Here is a 22,351-nt window from a genome sequence, read left to right as displayed (position 1 = left end):
GTATTTTGTCCCAGTGACAGAAAAATATTAATACAGTCATTATTCTATCTACTGGCCCTAATTTTGTCACAGTGACAGGAAAGTGCCTAACACAGGCATTATTGTATCTACTGGCCCCTCATTTTGCTGTCCAATCCGTCCTTACTTCAGGCTGCAGTGTACCTGCAGTGTTTTGTAGTATTTATATGAGTGACAATATGAATCAAAGTCTCATTTTCATTGTCATTTCTGGCCCCTGGTACAGGCAGCTCTGTGCTTTCTGGCAAAAGCATCAGCCAAGTGAAGGGTGACTGGAGAGTACATTATCTGCCTGATTTATATTCTAGCAAAACAAAAACCCTTCTATCATGTGATACAAACCTATCCCTGTGATCTTGTTTCTTGCAGTAGACTTTATATGTAATAGAGATCACCAAAGCAAAGGCCCCTCCAAGAAGCATTCTCTTTAATGCTGCAAAGGACGCTGCTCTGTTACTGCCATATATTCACTCTTAGAAACAGAATACAGGATGGCATAATAGTCTCTAAAATTCCCAACAATTGTGACTATGCTTACTATAAAATAAGAGACATCATCATGTTCATGTTCAAACAACATTACTTGGCTACATTATCTATGCCTAAAATATATATTATATATTTTAAATTGTGTGTGTATGCACGTGTGTGTGTGCATGTGAGTGCTGATACCTCCAGAGATCAGAGGCATTTCTGGGAGCGTCTCTTGTAAGGACTGGGGTTTTGTTCTTAGTACCCACAGTGTGGCTCACAATCGTCTGAAACTCCACTTGCAGGGGACCTGACTCTGATGCCCTCTTCTGCTCTGTACAGGCACTGAGTACACACATGGTGTACATACATGCATGCCCATAAAAAATAAATATTTTTTAAAAAGGAGAAGAAGAAGAAGAAAGTAGCAGCAGTAGGAGCAGTCGCAGCTGGGATCAAGGAAAGGTCCTGTAAAGAGCTGGAGTCTAATGTCAGCTCTTTGGTGATTGTACATAGTAGGTTGATGTATCAGCTTTTTGATTGCTGTGAAATACCTGAAACAATGGAAGGAGAAAGGCTGATTCTGGATCATGGTCTCCAAGGTATTATTCCATAGCTATGTAGCCCAGTTGCTTTTGGGTCTGTATCAAGGCAGGGCGTCATGGCGGAAACATGTGATGCAGAAGAAAGAGCTTGCCTCTGGATGATCCAGGAAGCAAAAGAAAGTAGGAAAAGGAAGGCAAGCCAAAGTCCCCAGATCCCTTCACGGGTGTGTCCTGTATGACTCAATGTTCTTTCATTAGGCCCCACCTCCCAAAGGTGCTATAGGCCACTGACTAAGCTTTCAACATATGGTCTTTGAGGGACATTTGAGATCCAAATAATAACAGGTGGTTTCCCACATTAGAACAGCTACCTTATCTGAAAGGTCACAATACAATTCTGCAGTGTTGCAGTTGTCTTAATTTTGAGATAATGTGGGTTTGGTTCTCATTTTACATCTGTAGCTGCTTTTTCCTGCAGAGCTACTAGTGTATCCATTGACTTGATAATGTGATGGTTCCTAGTGCTATAATTTGTTTTAAAATGAAGAATGTTGGATTCCCAGGGAAATTCTGATTTTTTTTTTAAATCTAAATTTAAAGACCCACCTCCCCAAACCAGCAGTATAAAAATATACCAAGCTGGCATGAGACAGCCATACAAGGCGAGGAAAGAAAAGAGAGCTCCTGAAGCAGACAGGTGCCCAGGCTCTAGTGGTATAGCCTGTAACCAGGAAGAGACATGAAAATGACCACTGCTCAGGGATCAGGGCTCCTGCAACAAAGTCTCTGCCTATTGTACAAACTGATGACTTGACTACTTCATGGTGTGGTTTAAAGGAGGGTTTTTAATTGTAGATAGGAAAGAGAGAGTAATCAGAGGCATCTGGAAGAGCCCAGAACAGAGAGAAGAAAGTAAACTGAACAAGGCCAGCAGAATCGATATGGCCAGTGCTATCCTCAGGACAGAGAAGAGCTAGCAGGGGATAGAGAAGAGAGAACACGGTTGCAGGATGTGTGATCACACTGTGAACTGTGGACTGGAAAAGCCTGTTTCTAGTTGTGGTGTGGCTCAGCCGTAGCACACACCTTTATCCAAGAGCTTTCTTAAACAGGATTAAATAAAGTCAACCCTAGGTCAAGAAGAGCAGGCAAACAGTTGACAGGAAGTAAACGTGGGAAAAAAATAGAGAGTGAGAGGAAGTCCAGAGGACAGCTAGAGAGAAGCACAGTAAACAGAAAGGAGGAACATTGAGCTGAGGGAATTTAAGACAGCATGGACAAGGAGAAAGGGTTTTTTCCTTCTGGGAAGTTGGCTGAGTAGGAAGGTCAGCTGGGTGCTTTCTCTGCCTCTCTGGGCTAACAGGTTTCCACGCTTTTACCTGCTTTTAGGACCCTTTTCCTTTTACTGGGTTGCCTTGTCCAGCCTTAGTATTAGGGGAAGTGCCTAGTCTTATTGCAACTTGATGATGTTTGCTTGACATCCATGGGAGGCCTGATTTTTTTCTGAAAAGAAATGGAGAAGTGAATCTTGGGGTGGGGCTGAGAGGAGAAAAAGGAAGGGAAATTATGGTTAGGATGTACTATATGAGAGAAGAGGAGGAGGAGGAGGAGAAAGGAGGAGGAGGAGGAAGGAGGAGGAGGAGGAGGAGGAGGAGGAGGAGGAGGAGGAGGAGGAGGACCCCTGCAAACTTCCATGTGATGTTTCTGTAAATGATGACCTAGTCATGGAAAATCATGGCTCCTGAGTCTTTATTGGTAAAATTGAATGTTTGGGATTTTTTGTTTAAAAACAACAGAAAACATAGTAAAATAAACAGGAATAGAGCAGAGAGAGAGGAAGAGAGAGAGAGAGAGAGAGAGAGAGAGAGAGAGAGAGAGAGAGAGAACAGTGAGAATAGCAGGATTATAAGAAGAATGCTGAGGGGAAGGATGCCCTTGACCTGGAGGAAGTTGAGGAGGTGAGCACAGACTCTGAAATGTGTAATGGATGCTTCTGATGTTGAGGGAGCCTGGGGGACAGCATGTGCTTTGATATGCTCATAGGCACTACAGGTGGCCATTTTCCCCTTTTTTATCTAACTGCCAGAAATCCTCCTATAGTTCAGGCTGAGCCCATTTCTGGATATCTGGACTGCCTTTTGGAGTTTAGGGAATTGTGGGTTGTTTTTTTTTTGTTTTTGTTTTTTTTTTAACCTCATACATGTCAAATGAAGCCACACAGTATAGAATACATTCATTTTCTTCTAAGAAGGTAAAAGGAGTCGATTAAAAACTGATGTTTATAGCCAGGCCTGGTGGTGCCTGTATTCCTAGCACTTAGGGGGTGCTATGAGGGTCAGGAGTTCAAGGTTAGGAGTTTAAAGAGAGTCTGGGATACTGGGGACTGTGTCTGGAGGAAACAAAACAAGCAAATCCTCAAACAAGGTGATGTTTGTCCTCTAGACTCCTTAAGGGACAGCGGGGCTCTCCACCAGGAGTTTTATCTTTGAGGAGGGAAAGCAGCAGTCATGACTGTTTTGTTTTTCTCAATAGGAACACAGGACTATTGTTCTGTTGCTAGAGGGGCCCCTGCGATGCTGCCCAGGGAACAGGAGACTTTTTTTGTTTGAATGTCCTAATTTATAGGCAGGCTACAACATATAGTGAAGAAAGGAAAGACCACATTTAAATGTGAAAACAGACAAACTGGCAGAATATGTGAACAGTTTTTATAGCACTTTATCGTGAGTTGAAAAAGAAGGTGAATTTTATAAAGTGTTAGAGTCTGTTCTTTCTAGCTTCTTAAAAGTGACATAAGCTACTTGCCAGCATCTGTGAAGTGAAAAAACGGAGCATAGGCCTAGCCCGCTCTCAGGACTGCTTGACCCCACCCCACCTTTCAGGCAAGAGGACGCTAAAGGCTGTGTATATTTTTATTTTTAAATGTGGGCACACTGTGTGTACACAAATGTGTGCATGTGTGGAGACCAGAGTGCTGGGTATTTTTCTTTCTTTCTTTCTTTCTTTCTTTCTTTCTTTCTTTCTTTCTTTCCTTCCTTCCTTCCTTCCTTCCTTCCTTCCTTCCTTCCTTCCTTCCTTCCTTCCTTTCTTCTTTCTTTCTAAGACAGGTTCTCTCACTGAACTTGAAGCTTGCTGTTTTGGTTAGATTGGATGACTAGCAACCTCCAGGGATCCTCCTATTCCTGCCTCCTAAGGCTAGGATTACAGGCGGGAACTTTTACCCACTGACCATCTCCCAAGCCCCTAACCCAGTGGTTGTCAACCTTCGTAATGCTGTGACCCTTTCATGCAGTTCTTCATGTTGTGGTGACCCCCACCCATAAAATTATTTTGTTGCTTCTTCATAGCTGAAATTCTGCTACTGTTATAAATCATAGCATAAAAATGTCTAACATGCAGGATATCTGATACTGGACCCTTGTGGGAGTCGCAACCCACAGGTTGAGAACACTACCCTCAACCTGTTATTAAAAACATAAGTGTGAGAGGCCTGGCATAGGTTAAGTTCTTAATTCAGTGTGCCTAGGGACCTTGTGATAAGAGCTGAAGGCCTGTGGCTTCCCAGGGCTCATCTGGACAGAGTACTGAATGGGCTTTTAAGGACAAGACCCACCCCCAAGGAACCAAGTTCTATTTACTCTTGCGGAAAGAAGCACAATAGAAGACTATTCTCAGGACTCAAAGCCAAGTCTAAGCCAAATGGACCTGGACACAGAGGTGCTGGTTAAGCTGGTAAACCACCTCCTACCGACCAGGATCTGTTCCGTGCTCTTGCTGACCGGGAAGAGTCAGGATTCACCTGCATAGTTCTTTGTTTTCCCTGGAAACATTCCTTAAAGAGAGGAACCACCAGCCAACTACTTAAATGTATTAGAGGAAAATACAGTTGGTAGATTTTTTTTAACCTGGTAACTTTTCTGTGGATACACACAAAAAACTGATTCAAAGGATGGAGACTTGACATCTGAGAAAAAATCAGTCTGCACATGACCCCATGATTTCCCACGACTAGGTCATCATTTACAGAAACAACACATGGAGGCTTGAAGTTTTTCTTTTTTTCGTTTTTCTTCTCTCATATCTACATCCTCACTACAGTTCCTTCTCCTTCTCTCCTCTCAGGCCGCCCCCTAGATTCACTCCTCCATTTCTTTTCAGGCCTCCCATTGATGTCATGCAAACATGGTATATCAAGTTGCAATAAGACTAGGTACTTCCCCTAATATTAACACTGGACAAAGCAACCCTGTGGAAGGAAAAGGGCCCCCAAAACAAGTTAAAGTGTCAGAGAGAGCCCCTGCTCCCACTGTTAGGAGTCCCACAAAAGACCAAGCTACACAAGCATAACATATGCAGAGGGCCTAGGTCAGAACCATGCAGGCTCCCTGATTGTTGATTCAGTCTCTGTGAGCCCCTGTGAGCCCAGTTCAGTTGATTCTGTGGGTTTCCTTGTGATGTCCTTGACCCCTCTGGCTACCACACACCCAGAGCTCCATCTAATGTTTGGCTAATCTGTTTCCATCAGTTGCTGAATGAAGCCTCTTTAATGATGATTGTGCTAGGCTCCTCTCTTTGAGTATAGCAGAGTAACATTAGGAATCATTTCACTGACTTTTTCTTTTCTGGTTGTGTTTGGGCTTTATCCTAGGTCTCTGGGCCGTCCAGCCTGTTACTGGCCCTCCAGGCAGTGACAGAGGTGGGCTCCCTCTCGTGGCTTGGGTCTCAAGCTGGACCAGTTATTGGCTGGCCACTCCCACAAACTCTGTGCCACTTTTACCCCAGCACTTCTTGCAGGCAGGACAAATTGTAGGTGAAAGCTTTCGTGGCTGGGTTGATGTCCCAGTCCCTCCACTGGAAACCTGGCCCATTTAGAGAGGATGGCTGGTTCAGGCTCTGTAGCACATTACTAGGAGTGTTAGCTAGGTCACCCTCAGATTCCTGGGGATTTCCACCGCACTAGGTTTCTACCAATCCCTAAGACGGCCCCAAATTCCAGTTGTTTCTCCCAGTATTTTCTCCCTCCACCCCCCAACCTGAGCCCTCCTGTTCCCATCCTTACCAGCCCCCAGTCCACCCTTGATATCTATTGTGTTTTCCCTTTGCAGGGAGATTCATGCATCCCTCCTTCAGTCCTCCTTGTTACTTCACCTCTCTGTCTGTGGATTGTAGCATGGCTATCCTTTATTTTACAGCTAATATCCACTTATAAGTGAGTACATAACACACTTGTCTTTCTGGGTCTAGGTTACCTCACTAGGATGATTTTTCTCTAGTTCTATCCATTCGCCTACAAATTTCATGGTGTAATTTTTTTAAACAACTGGGTAATACTCCATTGTATAAATATACCATGTTTTCTTTATCCATTCTTCAGTTGAGGACATATAGGTTGTTTCCATTTTCAGGCTATTATGAATAAAGCTGCTATAAACATAGCTGAACAAGTGTCCTGTGGTAGGATGGAGCATGCTTTGGACATATGCCTAAGAATGGTATAGCTGGGTCTTGAGATAGATCAACTCCCAATTTTCTGAGACACCACCATATTGATTTCCAAAGTGGCTGAACAAATTTGCACTCTTACTAGCAATGAAGAAGTGTTCCCTTTGCCCCATATTATTGCCAGCAAGAGAGTATTTTTTTCTTAGTCTGACAGGTATAAATGGAATCTCAGAGTTGCTTTGATTTATATTTCCCTGATGGCTAAGGATGTTGAACATTTCAAGTGCTTTGCAGCCATTTGAGATTCCTCTGTTGAGAATTTTCTGTTTAGATATGTACCAAATTTTTAATTCTATTATTTGATTTTTGATGTCTAGTTTTTTGAGTTCTTTTTATATTTTGGACATTATATTTATATATTTTCATCAAGATCTTTTCCTATTCTGTAGGCTGTTGTTTTGTCCTATTGACAATGTCCTTTGCTTTATAGAACCTTTTCAACTTCATTTATTGCTTGTTGTTCTTGGTGGCTGCACTATAGATGTTCTGTATAGGAAGTTGTCTCGTGCCAATGCATTCAGGGCTATTCACCACTTGCTCTTATGTCAGGTTCAGTGTATCTGGTTTAATGTTGAGGTCTTTGATCCATGTGGGCTTGAGTTTTGTACAAGGTGATAGATATGGATCTATTTGCATTATTGTACATCATGACATCCACTTAGACCAGCATCATTTGTTGAAGATTGTATATTTCCATTGTATATTTCTCTCTTCCTTGTAAAAAATCAGGTATTCATAGGTGTATGGTTTTATGTCTATGCTTTCAATTTGATTCCATTGATCAGCTTGTCTATTTTTATGCCAGTGCCATGTTGGTTTTATAACTTTAGCTTTGTAGTACAGCTTGAAATTAAGTGATACTTTCAGAAGTTCTTTTATTATAGAGGATTGTTTAAGCTATCCTGGGTTTTTTGTTTTTCCATATGAAGTTGAGTATTGTTCTTTCACGGTCTCTAAAGAATTGTGTTGGAATTTTGATGGGAATTGTGTGGAATCTGTAGATTGCTTTTGGTAAGATTTCCATTTTTACTATGTTAAATTGGTCTATAATTTTCTTGTTGAGTCTTTGTGTGGTTTGGGTGTCAGGGTGACTGTGGTCTCATAAAATGAATTTGGCAATATTCTTTCTGTTTCTATTTTGTGTAATAATTTGAGACGTACTGGTATTAGCTCTTGTTTGAAAGTCTGGTAGAATTCTGTGCTCTGTGCTAAAACTGTGTGGCCCGGTGGGGATTTTTGTTTGTCTGTTTGGTTGGTTGGTTTGGTAAACTTTTAATAACTGGATCTATTTCCCTAGGGTTAATAGGTCTATTTAAAGTGTTTATGTGATCTCAAATTAACTTTGGTAGGTGGTATCTATTGAGAAAATTGTCCATTTCTTTTAGATTTTTCAGTTTTGTGGAGCACATGTTTTTGTGGAGTAATTATTATTATTTTTTTATTTCCTCAGTGTTATGCCCTTGCTTTCATTTTTATTTTGTTAGCTTGGATATTCTTTCTTTTAGTTAACTTGATAAGGGTTTGTTTATCTTGTTGATTTCTGAAAGAACCAACTCTTTGTTTCACTGATTCTTTGTATTGTTATGTTTCTATTTTTATTGATTTCATCCCTGAGTTTGATTATTTCCTGCTGTCTCCTTCTCTTGGGTGTGCTTGCTTCTTTTTTTCCTAGAGCTTTCAAGGGTGCTGTTAAGTTGCTACTATGAGATTTGCAATTTCTTTATAATGGCTCTTAGTTCTACAAACTTTTCTCTTAGCACTGCTTTCATTTTGTCCCATAAGTTTGGGTATATTGTCCATTCATTTTCATTGAATTTTAGGAAGTCTTTAAGTTTTCATGAGCTTGTGGGCTTTTTGTTGTTTCTGTTGCTGAAACCCAGCTGTAATCTGTAGTGCTCTGATAGGATATAGGGGTTATTTCAATTTTCTTGTATATATAGAGGCTTGCTTTATGATTGAGTATATGACCCATGTTGGAGGAACCTCCATGAGGTTCTGAGAAGAAGATATATTCTTTTGCGTTTGGATGAAATATTCTGTAGATATCTCTTATATCCATTTGAGTCATAATGTCTGTTAGCTCCATTATTTCTCTGTTTAATTTTTTTTGGATGACCAGTTTATTGGTGGGAGTTGGGTATTGAAATCTCTCACTATTAAAATGTGGGGTTCAATGTATGATTTAAGTTTAGTAATGTTTCTTTTACAAATATGGGTGCCCTTGTGTTTGGGACATAAATGTTCAGAATTGAGATTTTTGTCTTGGTGGGTTTTTACATTGATGAGTATGATGTGACCTTCCTCATCTTTTTGATTTATTTTGTTGGATGTCTATTTTGTTAGATATTAGAATGGCTCTATCATCTTGTTTCTTGGGTTCCTTTGCTTGGAAAATCGTTTTTCAGCCCTTATTCTGAGGTGAATGTCTATCTTTGATATAGGCATGTTTTTTATATGCAGCAGAAGGATGGATCCTGTTTTCAAATATACTCTGTTAGACTGTGTCTTTTTTTTGGGGGGGGAGGAGTTAAGTCCATTGATACTAGGAGATATTAATGACCACTGATTATTAATTCTTGTTATTTTGTTCTCTCTCTCTCTGTGATTGTTTTTTTTGTTTTGTTTTGTTGTGAAATTATTTGTTTCCAGTGTTTTCATGGATATAGTTAGCCTCCTTTGGATGGAATTTTTTTCTAGTACCTTCAGTGGGGCTGGATTTGTGCATAGCTATTGTTTAAATTTGATTCTGTCTTAGAATATCTTATTTTCTTCATCTTTGGTGAATGAATGTTTTGCTGGGTATAGTAGTTTGGGCTGGCATCTGTGGTCTATGTCTAGGCCCTTCTGGCTTTTAGAGTCTGCTAAAAAATCAGACTCTAATAAGTCTGCCTTTGTATGTTATTTGGCTTTTTTTCCTTGCAGCTTTTAATATTCTTTCTTTGTCCTGTATATTTAATGTTTTTATGTGGTGATGCCACTTTCCTTTTTGGTCCAATATATTTGGTAAGCTTTTTGTACATTTATAGAGATGTCCTTTCTTAAGATTAGGAAATTTTTCTTTTGTGAGTTTGTTAAATATATTTTCTAGGTTCTTAAGCTGGATTCTTCTTCTATTCCTATAATTTTTAGGTTTTACCTTTTCATAGTATTTCAGATTTATTTATTGGAAGTTTTGTGTCAGGAAAGTTTTAGATTTAACATTTCTTTGACCAATGTATCACTTTCTTCTATCATATCTTCTATGCCTAGATTCTCTCTTCCATCTTTTGTATACTGTTGGTGATGCTTGCATTTGTAGTGTCTGTTCACTTACTTAGATTTTCCATATCTAGAATTCTCTCAGTTTGTGTTTTCTTTTTTTTAAGCTGCTGCCATCTTTTTTTAATGTTTTTTTTTATTATTAATTACAATTTATTCACTTTGTATCCCCCCATAAGCCCCTCTCTCCTCCCCTCCCAATCCCACCTTCCCATCCTCTTCTTCATGCATGCCCCTCCCCAAGTCCACTGATAAGGAAGGTCCCCCTCTCCTTCCTTCTGATCTTAGTCTATCAGATCTCATCAGGAGGGGTTGCATTGTCATCTTCTGTGGCCTAGTAAGGCTACTCTCCCCTCAGGGGGAGGTGATCAAAGAGCAGGCAGATTATGTCAGAGGCAGTCCCTCTTCCCATTACTATGGAACCCACTTGGACACTAAACTACCATGGGCTACATCTGTGCAGGGGTTCTAGGTTGTCTCCATGAATAGTCCTTGGTTGGAGTATGAGTCTCTGGGAAGACCCCTGTGTTCAAATTTCTGGTTCTGTTGCTCTCTTTGTGGAGTTCCTGTCCTCTCCAGATCTTACTATTTCCCACTTCTTACATAAGATTCCATGCATACTGCCCAACAGTTGGCCATAAGTCTCAGCATCTGCTTTGATAGTCTGCAGGGCAGAGCCTTTCAGAGGCCCTCCATGGCGGGTTTCTAGCTTGTTTCCTGTTTTCTTCTTCTTCTGATGTCCTTCCTCTTTGCCTTTCAGGATGGGGACTGAGCATTTTAGCCAGGGTCCTCTCTTCCTCTCTCTCTCTCTCTCTCTCTCTCTCTCTCTCTTTTCTTTATTAATTACACTTTATTCACTTTGTATTCCCCCTGAGGTTCTCTCCCTCCTCCTGTCCCAATCCCTCCCTTCCTCCACCCTCTGCATGCATGTCCCTTCCTAAGTCCACTGATAGGAGAGGTCTTCTTTTCCTTCCTTCTGATCCTAGTCAGTTAGGTCTCATCAGGAGTCGCTGCGTTGTCTTCTTCTGTGGCCTGGTAATGCTGCTTCTCCCTCAGGGGGAGTTAATTAAAGAGCATGCCAATCAGTTCATGTCAGAGACAGTCCCTGTTCCTATTACAATGGAACCCACTTGGATACTGAACTGCCATGGGCTACATCTGTGCAGGGGTCTTAGGTTATCTCCATGCATAGTCCTTGGTTGGAGTATGAGTCTCTGGGAAGACCCCTGTGTTCAAATTTCTGGTTCTGTTGCTCTCCTTGTGGAGTTCCTGTCCTCTCCAGATCTTACTGTTTCCCACTTCTTTCCTAAAATTCCCTGCACTCTGCCCAAAGGTTGCCCATAAGTCTCAGCATCTACATTGATAATCTGCAGGGCAGAGCTTTTCAGAGGTCCTCTCTGTCAGGCTCCTGACTTGTTCCCTCTTTTCTCCTTCTTCTGATGTCCAGCCTCTTTGCCTTTCTGGATAGGAATTGAGCATTTTAGCAAGAGTCCTCCCTCTTGATTAGTTTTTTTTAGGTGTACAGATTTTAGTAGGTTTATCCTATATTATATGTCTATATGAGTGAGTATATACTACCATGTGCATCTTTCTGCTTCTGGGATAGCTCACTCAGGATGATCTTTTTCAGGTCCCACCATTTACCTGCAAATTTCATGATTTCCTTGTTTTTTATTGCTGATTAATACTCCATTGTGTAGATATACCACAATTTGTGCATCCATTCTTCAGTTGAGGGGCATCTGGGCTGTTTCCAGCTTCTGGCTATTACAAATAAAGCTGCTACAAACATGGTTGAGCAAATGTCCTTGTTGTGTACTTGAGCCTCTTTTGAATATATGCCTAGGAGTGGTATGGCTGGATCTTGAGAAAGTGCTATGCCTAGTTGTCTGAGAAAGTGCCAGATTGATTTCCAGAGTGGTGTTTTCTTTATTACTTCTATTTCTATTTTCAGGCCTTGAACAGTTTTAATTTCCTTCACCTGTTTGTTTAGGGTTGTTTTTTTCTTTTTTTCATCCTTCAAGTGATTTATTTATTTTTGTCTATAAGAGCCTCTGTCATCTTCATAAAATTGGTTTTAAGAGTATTTTCTTGTGTTTCTGCTGTGTTGGAATATCCAGGGCTTGCTGTAGTAGGAAAGCTTGCCTTTGGTGGTGCCATATTGCCCTGGTGGTTGTTTGGTGGTTTTGTTCTTACACTGGCCTCTAGGCATCTAGGTTTAGGGTTATTTTAAGTTTAGGTACTGATTTCTGAGTTTATCTTTGTTGGATAGATTATTTTCCTCTTGGTTTTTGTTTCCTTTCTGGTTTTCCGGCCTGAGTGTCCTGCGGTTCTTGTGACTGGCAAGTCCTCTGGTCCAGTAGGGTGTCTTTCCTGGGGTATTGGTGGCATGTATGGCCTATGAGGTTTTGGCTGCCTGGGTTCTGGGAGCCTGGAAACTGGAGTGGCTTCTAGGGTTCTGTGTACCAGCATGGCACTAATAGAGCAGGGGGTTTTGCTGTAGTTGTAGGCCTGGATATGGAGATGAAGGGAGGGAGTATTGTTGGGGAAAAGATGAGTAGAGTCTAAGAAGGTTTTCGAGGTCTTTGTGCTGGGTCTTACCTTGGGTTCTGGATACTTGTGTGACTTCTGGTAGAGCAGGGGACTTCTGTTGAAGTTATGGGCCAGGATTGGTTTGCAGTTTTTAATTGGCCCACAAACGTACAGTCTAACTTCAAAAGCTGACTGTTGTCAATATATGTGAAGGCTCTGCCCTGGGTTGAAGGACAGATTTTAGAGGGGGATGCCACACATGCAGAGGCCGTTCCAGCAGCCAAAATGCATAACATGCACATACTATTTTGGAATATTCAACATGGCTTCATGCTTGTTTACATTTCTTTTTCTAAAGACTGCAAAGTATATGTTAGCATCCACAGTTTTACAGATAAACACCGAGTTAGAAAAACTAAATGACTCACCTAAGGTTAGATTCTCAGAGAGAGAATGTGTGAGTTCTCCAGCCTTGAGCTCAGACCTAGGGATCTTTACAGCCCATCACACCTAGGCAGGGTCCAGGACAAGCCTTGAGCTTAGGACATGGTTTCTCACTCTTCCCAAAAATCGATTACTAGGGGTCAACACAGAAGCTCATCACAGGCTGATGGTAGCGAATGGCATGGCCTCTGAGCACTGGGATTACATGCCCATATTACCAGACATGGCTAGATTAATTTTTTTAAATTGCTTTTGGCCCTAGTAGGACTTGAATCTAGAGCCATCCTATACAAATGCTAGGCCACTGAGTTGTATTTCCAGCTCTTGTTTTTTTTGAGACAGGGTTTTACTATGTGGACCATGATGGCTTTTAATTTACAATTCTCTTGCCTCTTTCAGCCTTCCAAATGCTGAGATTATAGGTATGTGCAACCATGTCCCGCCTAAGAGTCTTTTTTTTTTTTTTTTTTTTTTTTTGAGAAATTTAATTCTACTCAGATAGTTTGTCCTATGTAGAAGAATGGTGTGTGAAAGTGTTTGTCCTTGGAAGTTGAGGTGTAGACTCAAATGGTAGAGTTTGAGGTTCAGTCCCCAGGGCCAGAAAAAAGTTTTATTTGTTTTGTTTTGTCAGTGATAAATTTAAAAAAAAAAGGACTAAAATTGTTCAATAGGACAGTATGTAGGACTTTAATGCTGTTTTGTTAACATAGTGAGCATAAAATCACTTCTGGATTAGAGAGGTGAGAGCTGAATGAATGCTCCTGCCACTCTGAGACAGGAAGGGGAATTTTACAGGGGAATTCCTCCACCCAATTTGATGTCAACCAAGACATCTTTGGTTTTTTGAGGGGAGGGAGGAAATACACTTGTGCACATAATACAGTGGGTTCTTCATGTACAGTTCCTTATGCTATCCCAGTGGGTGAGGGAGAACTAGAACAGAGGACACTCAAAAGTGGGAGGGCCAGCACCAGCTGTCTGTCTCAGCTTGCTAAGCTTCTGGGTGGCTTTATCTAGATCCATACTGCTGTGACCTTCCCTTAGGATGACCTCTCTTATGGCTCTTACCTCTTTCTCTTCCTTATGTGTCTTGCCCCTTTGCTGAGAACCTTAGTCATTCAGTTTCTCCTGAATTCCTGATGTTTTCTGCAGGAGAGAAAACTCCAGATGGACTCAGTAGAGAAACGAACCCAAGTTGTAAGGGAGCTTGTACAGAGTGAGAGACGGTATGTGCAGATGCTGGAAATCGTGAGGGATGTGTACCTCAGGCCCCTGAGGGCAGCACTGTCTTCAAACAGGGCCATTCTGAGTGCTGCCAATATCCACATCATTTTTTCTGACACTCTGCGCATCTTAAATCTCAACAGGTAAACACTAAAAATGGATTCTAAATATACTTCCCAGTTGGTGGGAAGAGAACACTTTGTTTCAAAAGCCCCACTGTGGCCTAGTAGTTCTCTATCTTCTTGGGGGATCTATTACCTGGAGGAGCAGAGAGACTCCTTTGCACGTCCCTTGACGGCTACAATCAGCAGGCATGGCTTCCAGTGCCACCAGCCCCAGGTTGCAACGTGTCCAAGAAAAATAATTCAATGCCTAAGCATTCTGTGCTCAATAAACTGCTCACACAAAAGCCCACAGGGAAAAGTCAACAATGTCTAACTGAATAATAGGTCAGGAACAAAAAGATTCAGTGGTAGCAGGTTACTCTGCTTTTCCATAGTACGTTTCCTGTATGTATCAAGAGACTGAGAAAAACAATCATTTCTACCTGTAGTTAAGAGTGAAGTGAGCCAAATGCTGGTCTTAGTCAATTTCCACAGAGCTGGAGAGATAGTTCTTCACCTCTTTGGGCCTAGCTCTTACCCAGTGACAAGGCTGATGAAACCTTTTTCAGTTTTCATGACCTAGAAAAGCTAAGAAGGGTCACCTTGAATCTGTAGAGTGTGCAGGATGTATACAAGTTATGGTTCTTGGCCTTGAAGGTTTGACACCGCCATTCTCCTCAGAGGACTGTGAGAATGGCATAGCCCTGGGTCTCTGAGGGAGGGCCCTTCAGAAGTGGCTCTATTGTGGGAAGCTGTGTTCTGACTCAAGGAATTACAGGACAAGATTTGGGTCCTAGACAACCAACCTCTTTCCTCACTGCCCAGCTCCCTTGTTCTGTCACATTCTCTCGGCTCCGAGGTAAGGTGCTCAGCTGATCAAAACCACGTCCTATCACAGAAGACAAATCAGAGAAGCCACACTGATGAATTCATGGCTTTACTTTGGAGACTTTCACAGGCGCCAATTTTAAGATAAAATCTTGTGTTGTAGAGAGTTTCTAGATAACCTAAAAGACAGACTACAGGAATGGAGCCCAGCCCACTGTGTGGGAGAAATATTCATAAAGTTTGGAAGCCAGTTGAACACATACAGCAATTTTTTCAACAATTATCCAGTTGTTCTGAAAACCATCGAGAAGGTAAGTGGTTGTGCTATCTCCACCCTAATCCTGTACAACCCAAAGGACTGAGGTCAATGGGAAGGGCTGCTTCTTGGCTGCTCCTTCTCAGGTCTCCCTGTTGTACTTCAAGCTTCTTGAGGACAGGGGCCTTGACAGGGGCTAACACAGTGGTGGACACAGCAGTGCTCCAGTACTGATAGTTGAGTTGTAGCTGTCCTCATATATACTGCCCATTTTTCATGCACCCCAGCTACTTAGTGGCTCAGTGACAGGACACTGAAAAACTATGTCGAAGCAAGATTGTGAACTCAGAATTCTCTGCTACTACAATGCTGGAAATATGCAAGTTTGGCTCTATGGACAACTTGACTATGATTGTTGACCTTGAGGACAAGAATTAGATCGAAGAGTGTTATCAGAAACAAACTGGTGGCAAAACCTTTATAGCATTGGCAAACTTCATTAGCATAGTCAGGGCATACAGCTACCAGTACACATAGCTATGGTAGCTATTATCATTATTATCAACACCAACAAATCTGCTTAAGTCTTTTACTTGTTCGCAGGTATAAGTGGCTTTGTTTCTAAACTATTGTTGGGGCAATAAAATCAGCAGATCTTTGATTCAGACATTAGCAACATTGACATCTTTTAGACATGTACATACTGAGTTGAAAGACATAATTTCACAGGTGCACCAGTGATGATGAATTAGTACATTTAAGATGGATATTAAGTATAGGGGAATATTTTTATAACATTACAATGGGAAAACATGAATGGCAACAGAATTAAAGGTGAATACCAGTGATATTCAAACTCGTGCAGAAATGAAATAGGATTTATTGCACGGCAGGAACTTTATGGATGGGATTCTGTCCCCTCACTATGGGCTGGGTCTTCTATCCATTTTACAGATGAGGAAGTTAGGTAACTTGACAAGGTCACATACACAATTTATTCTAGCTCTAATCCAGTCTCACCTTAATTACAAATCTGTTGCTATTCCCCTCTATTAATTAAGTTAATGGATATGGTTAGATCTGTGGTATAATTAAAATACTGAAGTTAATATATTAGAAGACACAATAGAGTACTCCATCTTTAGATTAGATGGAGGTGTTATCTTCTTGCTTTGACTATTCTGTAGATCACACTTGCTGCTGGTAGAACACAAAGCTTTATGACTGTCTCACAGAGCAAAGTTTTGACAATGTAATTCTCACCTTTTAGTGCAGAGAAATGACACCAGCATTCAGAGCTTTCCTGAAGAGGCATGATAAAACCATTGTTACCAAAATGCTGAGGTGAGTTTCCAGAGAGAGCACAGCTAGGCACTCAAGGACAGGCCCTAATGACTTACAGATAGCAACCAGGACATCCTTCCCTATGCCCTATACAGCCTGCCAGAGCTGCTTCTGTACCCGTCCCGGAGATTTGAAGAATATATTCATCTTCTCTATGCTCTGAGACTCCATACTCCTGCAGGACACGTAGATCGTGGGGACCTGACCACTGCAATTGATCAAATCAAAAACTATCAAGGCTACATAGATCAGGTGGGTAGCTCACGCATGCATGCATCCTTCAACTTCAGCACTTTTGTGGTGGTCTCACTCGAAGACCCTGAGATGCCCTATTTTAGTGGTAGTCTTTACTTCAATCTTTGATCCCATTAAAGATACATAGTCCTGTTTCACAATTTTGAACATGAAGGACATTTATTCTCAGCCAAACAATGTGAGTGCACAGTCGCAGTGCTCTCTGCCACACACCCAGGTTTAGACAGGGTCTTATGTGTCCCAGATTAGTGTGACCTTGATAGGTAGCCAAGGATCATGTTAAAGTTCTGATCCTCCTGTCTCCCTAATTCCCTGGGTGCTGAGACCACAGAGACTCACCGGTATTCCTGGGTAACACGGAGCTCGCACTCAGGGTTTTGTGCTCACTAGGCCAGCACTCTGTGAACTGTGTCACATCCCTAGCACCACATTTTCTAGTGCGAAAGTGTAAATTTTGCATTTTTATAGATAATCAAAAGAAAAAAAACATGTAAAATTTGTTTGCTGTCAAGTTTGTTTTTTTTTTTTTTGTTTTTTTTTTTTTAAAGATATCAAGTCACTTTCCTGACTCAGTAAGTCCAGCACTCATAATTACCCTATACACTGTAAGGCATCTGGGCTAAATAGGAACAGCACATTACACCCTGAAAATATTTTTTTTTCTGAACACCTTTGTTACTTGACTTTGTTAAAATACTGGGTCTAGAGAATTAATATTTTTATTCAGGTACCAAGCCCTGTACCAGGTGTCACAAAATATGAACACAAATGTTATGATCTAATATAATCTTGTTTTCTAGATAAAGAAAAACCTCAAAATGAGAGAGCAGCTTTCTGCTATGCAGACAGTCATCTGGGGGTGCCCCGTACGTATGTTGACATTCTTGCCACATTCCACGTTCACGAGTATAACTTTGTCGCTGGCAAAAAGAGACATCCAGATCTGGAGGCAGCTAAAGGACTGCCAAGCCCTACAGGCTTTCACGCAACAGAGCCCTGTCATCCACATCACTAGAAAATGCGTTTGTGGGCCAATGTCCTATCCCATGTTTGGGGTCTTCTGTAGCTCCTTCTTTGTTGGTACTCTGAGTTGAGCATTCAGATGCATATTCTACCTGATCTCTGACGGATAAAGTCCTTGGTGCAAGATTCAGCACACTGAAATGTCACAGCACTTGGAAACCCCTTTGTTAACCGTTACCTATCATTTCTATAAACTTATCTAATCGCGTTTATCTTTCTGACTCCCTTATTTCCCAAGACTACTACCATATATATCTACTCTCCACTCTCCCATAACGTAGCCTGCTTCTACTGGTCCTCTGAAAATATGCTTTCTTCTCTGAAATAGCCATCCTTTCCTATTTCACTGGAGAAGTACTAGTAACCTTTTAGAAGTCAGGACAGGCGGCTGTGGAGGTGTCTCAGGGGTGAGAGCTCTTGCTCCCAAAGTGTCTGCAGCACTCACATAAAAAGCCTGATGTGGCCACAGGCTGAAACCTCCACCTTCCGTGCTGTGAAGAGGGAGACAGAGTTGCTGGGGCTCGCTGGCTGCCAGCCTAGCTCCAGGTTTCCTGGAGGACCTTGTCTGAAGGGAATAGAGCAGAGAGTGATCCAACAGGGTAATGTTGTCCTTCTTTGGCCTTTTTGTGTGCACATACACCACTTACACCCCCCCCCCACACACACACACTTTAAAATGAGGCCAAACATGATATTGTCTGTTAAGTTTCCCTTATCACTAGCTGAGAGCTGTTGTTTTCCTTGGTGTTCCCCAGCCCCATGGACAGCCCTGTCATATGGCCTTCACCCATCTAGTCACAGACTGGGAGCCCCACCATGTGTGAGCTTTTGTTTTCTGATGTCTGACATTCAGCAGGAGCTTGGTATAGATGATGAATGAAAGCATTAGTTAATTGGAGATGCCTTTATTTGGTCAAATGGGATAGTTTTGTCATAATGTCTATCTTCATGTCTTTGTAAAAAAAGAGAAGCGTGGATGGGTGGACTGCCAAAGTATGATTCTTAGAAACTCACTCACAAAACTTCATCTCTGATCTCTGCATACTGAGAAAGCATCCCCATGGCCAGAGCAATGCAGGAGCCTGCTTCTTAATATTACTAATTCTTTTGCTTCTTTTTCTTTTTAAAAATTTAAATGATTTATTTTATGTGAATGTATGTCTGTGTGAGGGTGTTTGATGCCCTGGATCTGGAGTTACAGACAGTTATGAGCTTCCAAGTGAGTACTGGGAATTGAACCTCGGTCCTCTGGAAGAGCAGCCAGTATTCTTAACTGCTGAGCCATCTCTCCAGCCCACATTTTTTTTTTTCCCTTGACAGCTCCTTTGACCACCTCCTTAACTTTGTTTTTGTTACTAGGATAGATTATGCAAACAAAATATTTCAATAGCTTTATGGAAGCCTCAAAATTGTCTTCATTGTCAGTTTTGTTTGCTAAAGGAAGCTTGTATTACCAACCAAGAAAAAGTTGACTTTCTTACAACTGCACTAAGTTCGGGCCAACACCTATCTGTTCTGGGATGTAGAATGGTTCTGCACTAGTGAAATTTCAAATAATCATACGGCCTGTTATTTTTTATTTTATAGACTCTATCAGAAATAAACAGATACCTGATCAGGATCCAAGATGTAGTTCAACTTCGCTGCTGTGATGAGAAAATGGATTTCTCCTTAAGGTGAGCAGCTGTTAACTACACCAAGGCTGTGAGCACCTTGAATGCAGTAACTGTCTGGCTCATCACTCACCTTTGGCAACCAGTACAATGCTTGACCTTGTGTTTAGTCAAGAGAACCCTTGTGCTGAATCAAAATTACGTGCATATGCTTCTAAGTCATTGGGTCACATAACATATTTACATTACAATTTGTAACAGTAGCAAAATTAGTTAGGAAGTAGTAATGGCTTATTTTTATGGTTGGAGATCACTACAACTTGAGGAGCTATAGCAAAGGGTTGCATCATCAGGAAGGTTGAGAACCACGGCTCTAGGGAATGGACAACACTTTATCAGCTTGCTTGTATTCCAGGTGGCTCCTTGGTAGAATGAGAGAAAACAGTGTCTGCAAAACTGTAAACTTCGTAGTAGACTTTCTCGAGGCTGGTCAGTTTCCTGATGAGATCATATCCAAATATTGTGGGAGCTCATACCAATATTCTGTTAAAAGTGATAGGATCATTTTATTATCATTAGGTAGCTGTTCAAGATAGCACTGAAAATTATTTTACTATATTTACTTTGTATAATTCTCGGAGATATGTAAGAACAGATGGAAAGATACCAAAGTCCATAAATTAATCTTCCTGTTGATTTTTTAGATCCAATAATGGAAATGTTTTTCTATGAAGGTCCAAGGGGTAAATTTTAGGTTGCTGAGTTTTTGTTTCTTTCAGTATTTTCACTTCATCTTCTTTTTGCTTGGTCAGTTTTGAACAGAAGTCCAATGCAGCCATGATGTGGGTGCTGAGAATTGAGTTCAGGTCCTCTGCAAGAACAGGAAACAACCACTGAGCCATGTCTCCAGCCTCTAAGCAATTTTTCCTTGAGTATTTCTCCTGTTCTTTTCTCTCTTCCTTATCTGGTATTCCCATGACATGTTTTGTTTTGTTTTTCAATTGCCCTTACTGTTTAGATATTGTCCTTTCTCTCCAACCTCAGTCTGTTCCTGTTTTTCAGTTGTCTTGGTTAGGGTTTCTATTGCAATGAAACCCCATGACCAAAAAGCAAGTTGGGGAGGAAGGGTTTATTTAGCTTACACTTCCACAGCACTGTTCATCACTGAAGAAAGTCAGAACAGGAACTGAAACAGGGCAGGATCCTGGAGGCAGGAGCTGATGCAGAGGCCATGAGGGGCACTGCTCACTGGCTTGCTTCCCATGGTTTGCTCAGCCTGCTTTCTTATAGAAACTAAGACCTCCAGTCCAGGGATGGCACCACCCACAACTGGCTGGGCCCTCCCCTATTGATCATGAATTAAGAAAATGCCTTACAGCTGGATCTCATGGAGGTATTTCCTCAACTGAGGCTCCTTCCTGTCTGATGACTCTTGCTTGTGTCAAGCTGACACATGAAACCAGCTAGTATGTCAGTTTAAGACTTTCTATAAGCTTACCATAACTCCTAACTCTGCTACGGTCTCCCCATAAGTCCACTACTGGGGTCTTTATTACAGTTTTATTTTTACGATTTCTTTTGTAAGAGTATCTATTACTCTATTCCTATTAACTACTTTTCTTCTATTTGCCCTTTTTTTCTTATTAGATTTCCTTACATATTAATCATAGTTAAATTTCTAATTTGAATGTTCCAAAATCGCTATCTAAGTTTGGTTCTGATGCTTGCCCTGTCTCTTCACTTTGCCTTCTGCCTCTCAGCCTGCCTCAAAACTTATTGAAAGCTAGGGAAAAAAAATAAAAAACAAAAGAAACCAAAACACAAAGTAAAGCAAAACCAAACCAAATCAAACCAATAATCAGTTATAAGGCCTTTTTGGTGTGGTTTCATGCCCCTCTACTTAGGCTGCGCTGTTTGCTCTACTGAAAGGCTGCCATTCCCCTGATGTCCTTGTTTTGTCACCATGTCCAGCCTTAAAGACTCCAAATAAACAAACAAACAAACAAACAAATAAATAACTATAAATAAAAGGTAGGACATGGTGGCACAGTCCTTTAATTCCAGCACTTGGGAGCAGAGGTTGATCACCAAGTTATAGGCGAGGTCTACAGAGCCTTCCAGGATGGTCAGGGCTAAACAGAGCAACCTGTTTTGAAGCCCCACCCCTTTCCCCAAAATACAAGATTTATTCTGAGCATTTTCCCTGCATGTATACACGTGTACCATGTATGTGCTTGGTGTCCATGGAAGCTAGAAGAGGGTGTCAGATCCCCTAGGAACTGGAATGTGGGTGCTGGAATAGAAGTGCTCTAACTATTGAAGCATCTTTCCAACCCCAGGCTCTTCAGCAGTCTGAACCCTCTATTTTCTCTACTGTAATGATATAGTTGTCCTATGGATGTGGTAGAAAGATGTGAGAGGAGGGACACATTCTGTAGTTCTCTCATCACTGTGTGGCCTACGCTGGCCAGTGAATACCTTTTCATTGAGAACACAAACCTTTCCTCACCCTGGGTGGGTGGATCTGACACCCACCTTGAATTTGTGGCTGTCCTTCTGCCTCAGCCTCCCAAGGACTGGGATTACAGGTAAACTTCACTCTGTGATAGGAAGGCTGTGGGGGTTGGAGTGAATAAGAATCCCCCTTTCCCAGACTGCTAAAAGAACCCCTGACAGCAGGCTTCTGTTAAAGACATTGTTAAGAAAAACTTTGGGTTCATATTTCAGAATGGCCATGCTAACTACTCCTGTACCCCAGCCCAGAATGAGATTCTTCTCAGCTGTGTGAGAGCCTGTTGGGTTCCTGGAAGTAAAATACCTACCAGCATAGAATCCTGAGGTTTTAAGCATTCAGGCCAACCAAGCTCAATCTTCAGGAACTATTCAACTATGCTTTTAGAATCTCTACTTTATGCTTGCTATCATGGTAGTTTG

At 41.5% G+C, this 22,351-nt stretch overlaps 1 protein-coding gene across 1 annotated transcript in view; it reads left to right on the top strand.

Annotated features, from left to right (window-relative positions):
* Ect2l (epithelial cell transforming 2 like) overlaps positions 1-22,351 on the top strand; it is a 76,485-nt gene that overhangs the window by 48,561 nt on the left and 5,573 nt on the right. Inside the window, exons 14-20 of the mRNA XM_055602111.1 lie at positions 4,688-4,766; positions 13,923-14,137; positions 15,090-15,237; positions 16,453-16,526; positions 16,622-16,778; positions 17,582-17,647; positions 19,392-19,480. Of these exons, the coding sequence (XP_055458086.1) occupies positions 4,688-4,766; positions 13,923-14,137; positions 15,090-15,237; positions 16,453-16,526; positions 16,622-16,778; positions 17,582-17,647; positions 19,392-19,480 (828 nt within the window). The remainder of the gene's footprint in view (positions 1-4,687; positions 4,767-13,922; positions 14,138-15,089; positions 15,238-16,452; positions 16,527-16,621; positions 16,779-17,581; positions 17,648-19,391; positions 19,481-22,351) is intronic.

This window comes from Psammomys obesus, unplaced genomic scaffold (genome assembly GCF_907164565.1).
Source record: "Psammomys obesus unplaced genomic scaffold, mPsaObe1.curated_primary_1811, whole genome shotgun sequence".
Taxonomy (NCBI): Eukaryota; Metazoa; Chordata; class Mammalia; order Rodentia; family Muridae; genus Psammomys; species Psammomys obesus.
The sequence above is the reverse complement of the archived record's forward strand: the minus strand, read 5'-3'. Positions and strand labels throughout refer to the sequence as shown.